At 45.1% G+C, this 13,871-nt stretch overlaps 1 protein-coding gene across 3 annotated transcripts in view; it reads right to left on the bottom strand.

Moving 5' to 3' along the window:
* ABCB1 (ATP binding cassette subfamily B member 1) overlaps positions 1 to 13,871 on the bottom strand; it is a 148,119-nt gene that overhangs the window by 42,605 nt on the left and 91,643 nt on the right. For all 3 annotated transcript variants that reach the window (XM_068235515.1, XM_068235514.1, XM_068235516.1), the window contains 3 exons: positions 11,633 to 11,743; positions 6,843 to 6,968; positions 4,094 to 4,297 (listed from right to left, as the gene is read on the bottom strand). In XM_068235515.1, coding sequence (XP_068091616.1) covers positions 4,094 to 4,297; positions 6,843 to 6,968; positions 11,633 to 11,743 — 441 coding nt within the window. The remainder of the gene's footprint in view (positions 1 to 4,093; positions 4,298 to 6,842; positions 6,969 to 11,632; positions 11,744 to 13,871) is intronic.

Genomic DNA, 13,871 nt, shown 5'->3' with positions numbered 1-13,871 from the left:
GAGTTTTCTCCTAGGTGATATTTTCACACCTTGTCTAAAATGCCTTTTAAAGGAACGGTCCAGGTAAATTAAAAAATCATAAATCTACTTACCTTGGGCTTCCTTCAGCCCCTGGCAGCCATCCTGTGCCCATGCCGCAGCTCCGGAGGCTCCCGGTCCCCTCCTGTGCAGATGCCGACCTCGCCAGGTTGGCATCTACTTGCGCTCCAGGGTGCGGCTCACGGAGTCGCACTGACTTTCTCTGGGCTGTAGTGCGCAGGCGCAGCACACATCTTGTGCCGTAGGGGACCCAGGGCCGCCGGCAGGGAGTGGAGCTGCGGCGAGGGCACAGGATGGCTGCAAGGGGCTGGAGGAAGCCCGGGTAAGTAGATAGGTTTTTTTTATAGCTCCTCAGATGTGTCCTTTAGGGCTCTTTCATACTAAGACGTTGCGTTTGATGCAACGTTAAGGTCGCATAACATGCCCCTAACGCAACGCATGTTAACGTTGAAGTTGGACGTTACATTAAACTGCGTTATGCGTCTCTTGATGCATACTTTTTGATGCATACTGAACAAACGAAAACGGCGCATGCGGCACATTTTTAAAAAAACCAAACTAACATTACTGAGCATGTGCAAACATTCTAACGCAGCGAAATAGGAGTATAACGCACAGCATGCTGCACTTTCATTTAACGTGCAGCGTTATACTCCTATGCAACGTGTGCACTGTGAACAGCACATTGATTTTTCAGTGCTGTGAGTTGGGCTGCGTTACTGGCTGCTGGACTTTAACGCCCCACTGTGAAACCAGCCTCAAGCCAACCGCAAACAAGAAAACACAATTTTAACAGCACTTTTTTCACATACTTTTTAGTACTATTTCTGTTGCACAGTGCTAAAAAGTTGTGTTAAACAGAAGACAAAACATTATCGCCTGGGAGAAAACTGAGGTGAAAAAGGGAACTGCATATGGGCCCCGGTGTTTTTGTGGCTGCACTTGCTATGGATGTGAACATTATGATGTCCACACTTGTTTTATGGCCCTTGCAAGATGGGCCCCCAGGCCGTGAGGGTCACCAGGGGTTGGCTAGGGAAACCCTGAGGGGGGGGGGGGGGGGGGGGGGGCCGATTTGTAGATATGCCCTGCTTCGAAGTATGGAGGTCTGGATCAAGTAAAGTTTAAAAGGGGTGTAACTATTTCTGAAACACTCATTCTTGTTGCTTCTGCCAAGCACAGTGTTCTCCCCAGGCTCTTTTAGCCGGGTGCTCCACCCTGCTAGTTTTGGTGAGCACCCGGCTCACCTCCTCCTGTGCTGTAAGCAGAAAAACACCAGCCCTGCATTCAATCATCTCGCCCCACCCGGCTACTTTTTCATGCCACCCGGCTGGAAAAAAATTCTGGGGAGTACACTGAAGCATGTTCTTTTTCCTGTTATTTGTAAACTCAAAGCAAACCTGAAGCGAAAATAAACGTATGAGATTATGAACTGTATGCGTAGTGCAGCTGAAGAAATAGAGCATTAGTAGCAAAGAAAAGAGTCTCATATTGTTTTCCAGTACAGGAAGAGTTAAAAAGCTTCAGTTATCTATGCAAAAGAGCTTCTGTGAGCTATTGGACCCAACTGGGTCAAATACAGTCCTGTTTCCTGAAGCACATAAAGAGAATGAAAAAAAAAAAGTAGGCTACCTGATCCGCGGGGCTGAGCGGATCAGGTAACCGCAAAAACTGCTGCTCCCGTGGGCCGCAATGGCCGACATTCATGACCTCTGGGTCACGACTGTGTGTCTCTCATAGTGTGCAAGGAGGCGGGGGAGCGGCAGGGGGCGTGGCCACGGGAGAGAGCTCAGGAAACCATGCAGGAACGCCCCAGGCAAGCGTTTTGAACAGGGAATTCCCCTCCCTTGTGTTTACCTTGGAGTTAGCAACAAATTTTGTCGCTAAACTCGGGGGGCTATAGTGCGGCGGTGGGGGGGGGCAGAGAGCTGCGGTTGGGGGACACAGAGCCATGTCATTAGGCAGAGAACCTGCCTCTGTGTCCAATCTGCCCCCCAAAGATCCACCTCGGGTTCTCTTTAAAGCATACCAGGGCCAAACGTAGTAGGAGACATTGAATTATTATTTTCAGTTTTTCTTATAACATTGCATCATACGGTCATCTGGGACAGATACAGACCCAAAGCCTACACCTAGTGGATGTCCTAGTAAAATGTATGTATTTCCAGATCCACTGACATGTATTGAGGGTGGCGAAAGATTTAATTCAGAAGATCAGAAAGAAGATGAACCATCTCCCAGAGAAATGTTTAAAAAATAAATGTGAGACAGAAACCATATGGCTGGCTACAGCTCTAATTACCTTGTGGGGGAAGGTTGGCATATATGTATCAATCACTTCTCCTACCAAGAAACTTCTGAGAGTGGGTAGTTCTTTAGAAATAATGGACAAAGATTTCTGTTCTATCTTAAAGGGAACCTTAACTGAACGGGGGGTAAAGAGTTTCACTTACCTGGGTCTATTACCAGCCCCCTGCAGCAGTCCTGTGCCCTCGGAGCCGCTCTGGAATCCTACGGGCCCCCGCTGTCACTTAGCTTTGTTTTTGATGACTCACCAGTCGGCCGGCCACCATGCGTATTATTGGACGCATTCCCTACTGCAATTAGCGCTGTTGCGGACCGCAACACGTACAAAAAATACGCGTTGCCGCATATCTACACGTGCAGAATGCGGCAACGCATATTTTTGTACGCGTTGAGGTCCGCAACAGCGCTGATTGCAGTAGGGAATGCGTCCAATAATACGCATGGCGGCCGGCCGACTGGTGAGTCGTCAATAACAAAACTAAGTGACAGCGGGGGCCCGTAGGATTCCAGAGCAGCTCCGAGGGCACAGGACTGCTGCAGGGGGCTGGTAATAGCCCCAGGTAAGTGAAACTTTTTACCCCCCGTTCAGTTAAGGTTCCCTTTAACAAGCTTATGAGGGCAATGACATATATCCACAAACCCCTTATCCTCCTAATATTTCCAAATGGGAGATTGCTTTTACAATCATTTAACAACATAAGATATAATTTTAATTGACATGATCCTTATCAATCAATCTTTTATCAAAATATAATATTTCACAGTTATAAAACCACACTGTTTTTGTAAGCTGTAAAACAAAGCAGAAATAGTGATCCTTTGAACTTTCCTGCAGTTAAACCTTATCTCAAGCTGTCTCTCACTGTTTCTTGTCTCTTTAAAACAATACCAGAGCTGAATGAAGTAGGAGAAATGGAAGGAGCAGGCATGTACATGGAACTGTCCTGATGCCCACTGCTTCCCCCATTTTCCTCCATCCCCCTTCTTTGGCAGCCTCTTCCAGGTCGCCAGAATTGGGCATTAGCGTGCAGTCGATGACCCGGCTGTGCATCCTGTAGCGCACGCCCGAGGCCAGGAGCTCTCTGCGCATGTGCATGACGTAGTCGTGATGTCATGTGGAAGCACTCCTGGCCGTGTGATGTAGGACGCACCCAGTCAGGTCAGGCCAGCACCTGTGCACTAATGGTCGACTTCGGCGACCCGGAAATGGCTGCCGGGGGCATTTAGCTACCAAAGGAGGGGGACAGAGGAAAACGGGAGGAATAGGTGGGCATCAGGACAGCTCCCTGTACATGCCTGCTCCCTCCGTTCCTCCTACTTCATTCGGCTCTGTGTATCCTTTAAATAGCCAAGAAACTGCAAAAGACAGCTTGATGTAAGGTTTTACTGCAGGGAAGTTCAAAGGTTCATTATTTCTGCTTTGTTTTATAGCTTACAAAAACTGTGTGGTTTTAAAACTGCAACTGTGACCATATGAAGCAATGTTATAAAGACAAAAAAAACCTGAAAAAAATACGACACTCTTTTCTTTGTACTAATGTTCTATTCTTTATCTGTACTACACATACAATTCATTATATATGAAGGTGTTTGTTTTTTTTTTTGCTTCAGGTTTGCTTTAAGTAGTGCACGCCCACTCTTTTTGACGGACAGTAGCTACAACCAATCAAACGCAGTATGGCATACCCGTATGCTTGCTGGGAAGACACATAAATACATGACAAGTGTCACAGGTGACACCACTTACATCTGGCAGCTCCATAATGAAGTTATAGGCATTGGCTTCCTTTGTGGATTGTATGATCTCCTCCATGGTGACATTTTCCCGGCCATAGCGGATATTCTCAGCGATCGTCGTGTCAAACAGAACAGGCTCTTGGCTCACCACTCCGATAATCTCTCGTAAGAATCGCAAGTTGAAGTTTCGAATGTCTTGTCCATCTATAGTGATCTGTGGTGACAGGACAAAGGTTCCAAATAACATCAGAGAAGAAAAGGAAAAAGGGTATGGAAAGGTATGAAATTTCTGGGCCCCATACTGGGAAAAGCTGCTAGGCCCTGATGTACAGTAGACCGAAAAAGACGAAGGCAGAGCAGAATGATCGGAGGGGAGGATCCAGAGAAGAGAGGACTTCCTCACTGTGGGTTAGGCGGGTTATGAACTCTGCGCTGATGATCTGCTGGTCTGCTTTCCCATTATATCCCTGTCACTACCCCTCTCAGGTGCACATTCCGGCTGTGGCCAATCACAAACTGCAGCACTGCCTCTGTTCGGGCCCCAGCCTCATCTCGAGCCCCATACCGATGTCCCTCCTGTGATGCTCTATCGGCGGCCCTGGCAGCCCGGCAACCTACAGTTCATTTTTTTTTAATTAAGACATGTTGAAAACAGGTATAGACATCCTCCTTAAAGAGGAACTGTACCGAAAATAATGCAATTATTAAAATGGATTATTTTTTTACAATATTACTTTTAAATTATTTAATCAGTGTTTGTCCATTGTAAAATCTTTCCTCTCACTGATTTACATTCTGAAATCACAGGGGGTGAAACCTTTAGTGCTGTCAGGTGCAGCTCTGTGGATTGCTTGCTTAAGTGTTCCGAAGCCAGTAGGAAAAATACCTGGTCTCCCAGAATGCTCTGGGACAAGAATTCAGCAAATATGTCTATTTATCTTCTAAAAATGTGTCTCTAAACTGATGTACATTTTGTAAGATTTTTCAAATGAAGCATAAGTAGTGCTAATAAATAGTGGGGCTTGAATAATGAAAAACAATTTTTTTTCTCATGAATTCTTTGTAGTAGATGCGACTAGGAATGTGGTACTGGGACGCGGCTGGGGGTGTGGTACAGGGACATTGCTGAGGGTGTGGTACTGGGACATTGCACATGGTTGGGACATGGTACTGGGATGTGACTTAGGGTGGCTGTGGGGTGTGGTACTGGGGTGTGGCTGGGGGTGTGGTACAGGGATAAGACTGTGGGCATGGTACTAAGACGTGGCTGGGGGTGTGGTACGAGGACATTGCTGAATGTGTGGTACTGGGACATTGCACATGGTTGGGACATGGTGCTGGTATGTGACTTAGGGTGTGTATTGGGGCGTGGCACTAGGATAAGACTGTGGGCATGGTACTAAGACGTGGCTGGGGGTGTGGTAAGGGATATTGCTGAGGGTGTGGTACTGGGACATTGCACATGGTTGGGGCATGGTGCTGGTATGTGACTTAGGGTGTGTATTGGGGCGTGGCTGTGGGGTGTGGTACTGGGGAGTGGCTGGGGGTGTGGTACAGGGATAAGACTGTGGGCATGGTACTAAGACGTGGCTGGGGGTGTAGTACGGGGATATTGCTGAGGGTGTGGTACTAGGACATTGCACATGGTTGGGACATGGTACTGGGATGTGACTTAGGGTGTGTATTGGGGTGTGGCTGTGGGGTGTGGTACTGGGGCGTGGCAGGGGGTGTGGTATAGGGATAAGACTGTGGGCATGGTACTAAGACGTGGCTGGGGATGTGGTAGGGGCCTGTCTCCAAAATTGTGAATTATAAATCTCTAATCATTTATTTGCTGTAATAGTCTTATCATTTGTGATCTTTCTGGGTGACTGTCTATTCAGCACCCACTGAGGGTCATTCACTCTGGGCTACACTCCAATGGAGAGGAGGAAGTAGGTGGTTTTCCACTGCAGGCAGCAACTGTACAAAAAATACAGCCCAGCCAACAGCTTCTTGCCATAGACATGACGTATGCAGAGGTCGGGGTTTGTGTACATTAAACTGCTAAAAACTTGGGCTGTCAGAAGTCTCCTGTTGGCACATGGCTTCAGTGGAGAGATCATAATGAAGTACTGTTTCAGATAGATTCAATGCCTAAAGTAGGAAACCTAATCATGTTTACCGCATATGCATTCTGCTAGTGATAAGTTCTGTTTATGCTTAAAGTGGGATTGTCAGCCAAAAAAAAATCAAATCCCATTTACCCACTGCTGTGTTTATTATGCAGCATGCAACCTAACCCTGCATTGCAAGCACTCCAATCTATTCAGAAATGTTCCTGCTGTAATAAATCTTATCTCAGTCAGCCTGGCTCTATTTGGTACATTCCCGAGGAGAAGGTAGCTTGTCATCCCCCCACATTCCTGCTCCTCACTGATTGGCTGACGGCAGTTCAGTGAGCTTCTGAAATACGATCTATGCAGTGCTCACGTGCTTACAAAGCAAGCTAGACATGACACTTCAGTTTCTAGGAGAAAAAAAAGTGTAAGGAAGGAAATGACATCAGGATTGGCTTCAGTCAGAAGGAATACAAATGGGAAGTGCCAGGAACAGTTTTCTCTTTATTTACTATATAAAATTCACTGAAATCAAAGCGTGGATAGTACAATACATCTGTTATGTAAGTAGAACACGTATTTATCTACGTATATGTGTGTTTCTTTTCCTGGGAGTGTATGGCTGTCCCTGCTGATAATGAGTAGAAAGCACGTTCTTACCACTCCTTCCTCCGGGTCATAAAACCTCTGGATGAGCTGGACTGTCGTACTTTTCCCACAGCCGCTGCTGCCCACCAGGGCCACCGTTTTGCCATTGGGGACTGTGAGGGTCAAGCCTTTCAGGACCTTTTAACAAAACCATATTATTAAGATTATTGTCATCACACATTTCTATGGCACAATAACACAACACAACATTAAACAATGCCTCACTAACTTACAGTATCAGGAATCAGGAATTCTTTATTTCGCCAAGCATGACTGGGTCATGCCCGGAATTGGGTTTGGCACAGTACATATAGCTCAGAATAGACAGCGATAGGTAGCATAGAACAGCAGAACAGAAGTTGCATTACACTTATACAACCAATTGGAGGACCCCAAATATCATATCCAATAATTAAAAAAACAGTTTAGTAGCGTAAGTGTCAGCTGGCCTCCTCTAGAATATACTTGCAGTAGCCAGAGTATTTAATTTTGGTAAAAGCACTAAAACAACGCATTTTGCGGCACACACTGACTTCTTTAGGTTACACAAAGAGGCATTGCTACTATGACAACAGAACACCTCTGCTGCACTCATGCATTCTTTTAGTGCTTTAACAGAAATTAAATGCTTTGGTGTTTTCTTTTAGAGGAGGGAATCCAATACTTCCACTACTTTGATTTTTTTTGTCTGATATACAATTTGAAGGCCTCCAATAGATTTATTATTTAATAAATCTGTTGGGAGGGAAATACATTAGTTTTTTGTTGTTGTAACTTATCCTTTCTTTCTGGAGTTGTGACCAATGACTTACCTAGACACCCAATTTATTCAAGTTAGGACAGGTTAAATTCATCAAGTCACGTACACTAACACTTTAAGGAGAACCCACGGAGAGAGGGATATGGAGGCTGCCATGTTTATTTCCTTTTAGGCTGGTTTTACACCTGGCCAATGCATTTGCGGTGCGATGCTCCGCCCTCATCGCATATGCAATGCACAAAACATAGCAATGGAATGGCACTTCCCCCCCGCACGTACCTTGCCCAGCCTTACCCAGGGATAGGGTCTCAAGCCAAAGTGGGAGGACAGTGTTGTTTAATGTCTCCCACTGAAGTCTTAGAATTGTGATGGTGACATTTGTGATTAACTTATGATGATTGCTTGAGTCATGTGACCAAGCACTTGGTGTGAAGTATGGTGGTAACTTATGATGGTTGCTTGAGTCATGTGACCAAGCACTTGGTGTGAAGTATGGTGGTAACTTATGATGGCTGCTGGAATCATGTGACCAAGCACTTGGTGTGAACTATGGTGGTAACTTATGATGGTTGCTTGAGTCATGTGGCCAAGCGCTTGGTGTGAAGCATGGTGGTAGCTTATGATGGCTGCTGGAATCATGTGACCAAGCACTTGGTGTGAAGTATGGTGGTAGCTTTTGATGGTTGCTTGAGTCAGGTGACCAAGCACTTGGTGTGAAGTATGGTGGTAACTTATGCTGGTTGCTTGAGTCATGTGACCAACAACTTGGTGTGATGTATGATTGTAACTTATGGTAGTTGCTTGAGTCATGTGACCAAACACTTGGTGTGAGCTATGGTGGTAATGTATGATAATTGCTTGAGTCAGGCGACCAAGCACTTGGTGTAAAAGTATGGTGGTAACTTATGAAGGTTATTTGAGTCATGTGACCAAGCACTTGATGTAAGGTATGGTGATAACGTATGATGATTGCTTGAGTCATGTGACCAAGCACTTGGTGTGAGGTATGGTGGTAATGTATGATGATTGCTTGAGTCATGTGACCAAGCACTTGGTGTGAGGTATGGTGGTAATGTATGATGATTGCTTGAGTCATGTGACCAAGCACTTGGTGTGAGGTATGGTGGTAATGTATGATGATTGCTTGAGTCATTTGACCAAGCACTTGGTGTGAGGTATAGTGGTAATGTATGATGATTGCTTGAGTCATGTGACCAAGCACTTGGTGTGAAGTATGGTGGTAACTTATGATGGTAGCTTGAGTCAGGTGACAAAGCACTTGGTGTGAAGTATGGTGGTAACTTATGGTGGTGTCATGTGACCAAGCACTTGGTGTGAAGTATGGTGGTAACTTATGAGGGTTGCTTGAGTCATGTGACCAAGCGCTTGGTGTGAAGCATGGTGGTAACTTATGGTGGTTGCTTGAGTCATGTGCCCAGCCTTACCCAGGGATAGGGTCTGAAGCCAAAGTGGGAGGACAGTGTTGTTTAATGTCTCCCACGGAAGTCTTAGAATTGTGATGGTGAAATTTGTGATTAACTTATGATGGTTGCTGGAGTCATGTGACCAACCACTTGGTGTGAAGTATGGTGGAAACTTATGGTGGTTGCTTAAGTCATGTGACCAACAACTTGGTGTGATGTATGATTATAGTTTATGGTAGTTGCTTGAGTCACTTGGTGTAAGCTATGGTGGTAACGTATGATGATTACTTGAGTCATGTGACCAAACACTTTGAGTGAAGTTCATGGTTGGTTCATTTTGGTCTATTATATTCTGGTTCATGTCTTGTAAACCCCTAATAAACCCAGAGTCGTGGCCTATAAATGAGTGCAGGTATCTTAAATCATAGAATACCGGGACATAACTAGAAGGGAGAAGCCCCTGAGATCACAGGTGTGGGAGGCTGCAACTACTAACCTTCCCTTCCTCTGATACAGAGGACTATACTTCAGATCAGATCAGGTGTTTGTGTGGCTACACTCGTTATGGGTGTGAAGATCAGGATGGCCACACTTGTTTTATGACCCTTGTGAGATGGGTCCCATGGCCGTGAGGGTCACCAAGGGGAGGCAAGAGAAGGGGTGTGAACACTGGGGGCGTCATCAAAGTTTCGCCGGTGGGGGTAGTTACACTACTGATAGAATAAGTGCTGTTATTTGCATTATGAAGTATACACATACATTCCTGTGAGATAAGATATTTCTCATATAGTGACTCAGGCAATACTGATACATTCCTGAGGTTTTAAACCCCCCCCCCCCCAAAAAAAAAAAATCTGACACAGATTCATTTTTGTCTGTTGCAATAATATAAACTCATAAATATATCGAGGAGTACAAACAAGGTGAAGTTGAAGCACCTGCACAACATGTAACAAACAATTGTGACTGCTGTGACCTTTGGAACTGGTTATACAATGAGTAGCTGCAGGAGCCATGCCAACAATTATCACACACAGATGCAGGACAGATAACGGCACTTGGTGCTGTACAACCTAACTCAGCCTAAGGTGTATTTTGTTCAAAAAGCCAATAAACTGTAATAAAACAAAAGTCTACATGCCAAGAGGAAAGGGCCTCTACAAGGATTGGGACCTTTTAGGGTCTAAAAGCAACTTTATATAAATTGAAAGGGAATAACATTTTTTTTACTATTTGAAATATATAAAAATGAATAATAAATAAATATTCTTCAACTGTATAATCACTAGGTACGAAGACCTTAATTGTGAACAAATGCAGAAAATACAGCCCATATGTGTAATGCTAAATGGGTATCAATATACTGTATTGTACCGTACAATAATCAGAAGCTGAGGATACAGTGTTAAAAAATGGCTCTTCAATGTATTTATTAATGACCTAGTAGATGCCGTAGTGAGCAATGTTGCTGTTTTTGCAGATGATACAAAATTGTGCAGAATCATCAACTGTCAGGAGGATAGTGACCTATTACATACCAAAATAATCTGGATAGGGCGTCTATATGGGCACAAAAATGGCAGATGAAATTCAATGTTGAAAAACGTGAACTCATGCATTTTAGTCGTACCAATGGTCTATCACCATACAAAATGGGATACCGATGGGGACATCAAACTTGGAGAAGGACTTAGGAGTACTCATTGACAACAAGTTAAATAATCATATTCAATGCCAAGCTGCTGCAGCTAAAGCTAATAAAATTTTGGGATGCATTAAAAGGGAAATAAAAACTTGGGATGATAGCATAATCTTGCCCCTGTTCAACTCTTTAGTAAGGTGGCATGCAGCGGCATCTGAAGGGATGCCGGAAGCCTTTTACTCTAGTAAGCTGTCACACAGTATCAGCTCATGCAGACCACTTGTAGGAGAAGAATCACAGCTGGCTGCAGAGACCTACTCCACTGGTGACTGACTTCTACATTACTGAGCAGGGCTTAGTGAACTGAAGCAACATTTTTTTGGTATATTATCGAAATATTACCACTTGTGTGGAAATCTTAGTGAATTGGGAACAAAAGCTCTAATATACCGAATGTGGTATATTACTGGCCTATTTTTTCTTACCAAACAGTCTAGAGGAAAGCGGACACAGAGATTGGTACTGACATACTGCGCAGAGCTAGTACTTCCGAGTCAAAGGTCAGCGAGAAACTGAGCCTCTTGGTAGTGATGGATAAGGCTTAGCATACATGCCCACACCTATGTATGGCTTCAATTCCATCACTTCTGTTCAGCTCAGGTACCCTTTAATAAATCAATACCACTGAATTTCTAATCAAGTGGTACATGTAACTCAAACCTCCCTTATGATACATCTTATTTTCCTTCAGACAAAATATTTCTCTTTGAAGTATCTAGTCAGGAGTGCCCCCTCCATCCAGTTATGGAAATGTGTGGACCTCCAGAGATGCAGGCTATGATGTTCTCAGAGAGCCGAGTCTGTGCTCCGCCCACTCCACTCTGCACAGCATGATGATTTCACAGGGGTATGCTCACCTACAGACAAAGAACAGCGCACGCAAAACAGAATAACTGGATAGTGCCACTCCACTAACCTGGACCTCCGGCCTCGATGGATATCTAAACTTGACGTCTCGGAATTCGATGTCCCCCCTGATATTGCCCGGCCTCAGTCCGGTTTGGGAGAAGCTGTCTATTTTGGGCACCTGCAAGAAATGATTGAAAAGATCATTTATTTAGTATATGACAAAGATATTCACATGGCTGGGCTGTCTTCTTTTTCACTCAATATTCCCCTTACTGAACTTTGTCTTATTAAAAAATACTAGCCGTCCCGCGTCGTAGCATACGCCGCATCTTCTATCTATCTAATAGAGTACGTGCCTCAACCTTGAAGCAAGAAGAATAAAGGTGGGTACACACATCAGATAAAAGTCTGTGGAAAAATGAAAGATCACAGACCAATTTTACCTCCTTCCATGTAGTATCAGAGCCACACCTACACAGTCTATTCTATTGAGCTACACTCCCCATCAGATAGAAATATTTGCAAGATGCTGCACACACAGATGCTGTACACAAAGATGCTGTACACAAAGATGCTGTACACATTCAAAAGATCAGTATCTGCAAAAGATCCGTTCCTGCAAAAGATCAGTACCTACAAAATACATTCATAGTCTATATTTCCATGCGGATTATTGTGGACATTTTTCTGCATAAGCATCCGCATACAATGACTTTTCGATGCTGGTCGAAAACACAAATATTTCTGAAGATTTTCGTGAAAATTCGCCAAAAAACGAAAGCAGGATTTTCGATGCGAAAATGACTTAGGCGAAAATTCGCAAGCAACACTGCTACATGCTACATTAGCACTATCCAGGAGCGCCACAGGGAGGATTCCCAATGCCCCCTTTTTATACAACTGGAGGGACCGTGGGGTCCCAGGCTCTCTCACTGCCTGGGAACCACAGCGGCACCCCGGAGGAGGAGGCTAGGTGCCGCAGGCGCCGACCCCCCCCAAGCGTGGCCAGCGCAGGGGAGAGCCGTCTGCACCCACCTCCCAATATTAAAAACAGGCACTTACCTTAACGTCCATTGCGTTCTGCTACATGCGCATTAATTTTCTCATGGAAAGCATTTTTTGCAGTTTGTATCCTTTGGAGGCAGGTGGTGGATGGCTTGCTCCGGTAGTGTGAGCCCTGGAGTGAGTTGTCTGCATCTGTCCTCCCCCCGCCTCTGGAGTGCTGTATGTGAGCCAGCCCTGAGCTCTAAAGCTCGGGGTGACCCATGCTTCACTCCTTTCCCATGTGGTGCCCCCAAGTTAATGCGCATGTAGCAGAACGCAATAGACGTTAAGGTAAGTGCCTGTTTTTAATATTGGGAGGTGGGTGTGGACGTCTCTCCCCGACGCTGGCCACGCTTGGGGGGGGGGGGGTCGCCTGCGCCTCCCCCTCCGGGATGTCGCTGTGGTTCCCAGGCAGTGAGAGAGCCTGGGACCCTGTGGTCCCCCCGGTTGTATAAAAAGGGGGCATTGGGAATCCTCCCCATGGCGCTCCTGGATAGTGCTAATGTAGCATGTAGCAGTGTTGCTTGCGAATTTTCGCCTCGAAAATCCTGTTTTCGTTTTTTGGCGAATTTTCACGAAAATCTTCAGAAATATTTGCGTTTTCGACCAGCATCGAAAATTCATTGTATGCGGATGCTTATGGCCTTATGCGGAAAAATGTCCACAATAATCCGCATGGAAATTCAATCTATGCGGACGTTTATACGGAAAAATGCCCGCAATAATGCGCAAGAAACTTCTCTGAATGCGGGCGCTAATGCCCTTATGTGGAAAATGTCCGCAATCATACGCAAGTAATGCGAAAATGACTGGCCTTAGGCGAAAATTAACGTGAAAAAATTAGATGGAAAATTTGCCTGTCAAAACGAAATTAGGCGAAAATTCGGTAAAAATTTATCGAAACACATTCTTGCATTTTCGCTCATCACTGGCATGTAGCAGGGCGACCACTTTGCGGTATTGGTTTTTTGACCCTGCATAGTTTGGCATGCAAAAGCAAATGCATATTTCCATGAGCATTGCCTCATGAATAGCCAATTAGGCCAGATTTGCAAAGCCAGACTTGCTAGGGTGTAGGCCTCTTTTCCACGGACAGTTGATAGGCAGTAAAATGCCTCTCAAACTCTTACAACTGCTCACTACTGCCTGGTAACAGCTTGATGCTGCCTGGTAACTGCTTACTGCTGCCTGGTAACTGCTTACTGCTGCCTGGTAACTGCTTGCTGAGCACACAGCTCAACAGTCCGTGGAAAAGAAGCTTA

Source organism: Hyperolius riggenbachi, chromosome 5 (assembly GCF_040937935.1).
Source record: "Hyperolius riggenbachi isolate aHypRig1 chromosome 5, aHypRig1.pri, whole genome shotgun sequence".
Lineage (NCBI taxonomy): Eukaryota > Metazoa > Chordata > Amphibia > Anura > Hyperoliidae > Hyperolius > Hyperolius riggenbachi.
The sequence above is the reverse complement of the archived record's forward strand: the minus strand, read 5'-3'. Positions and strand labels throughout refer to the sequence as shown.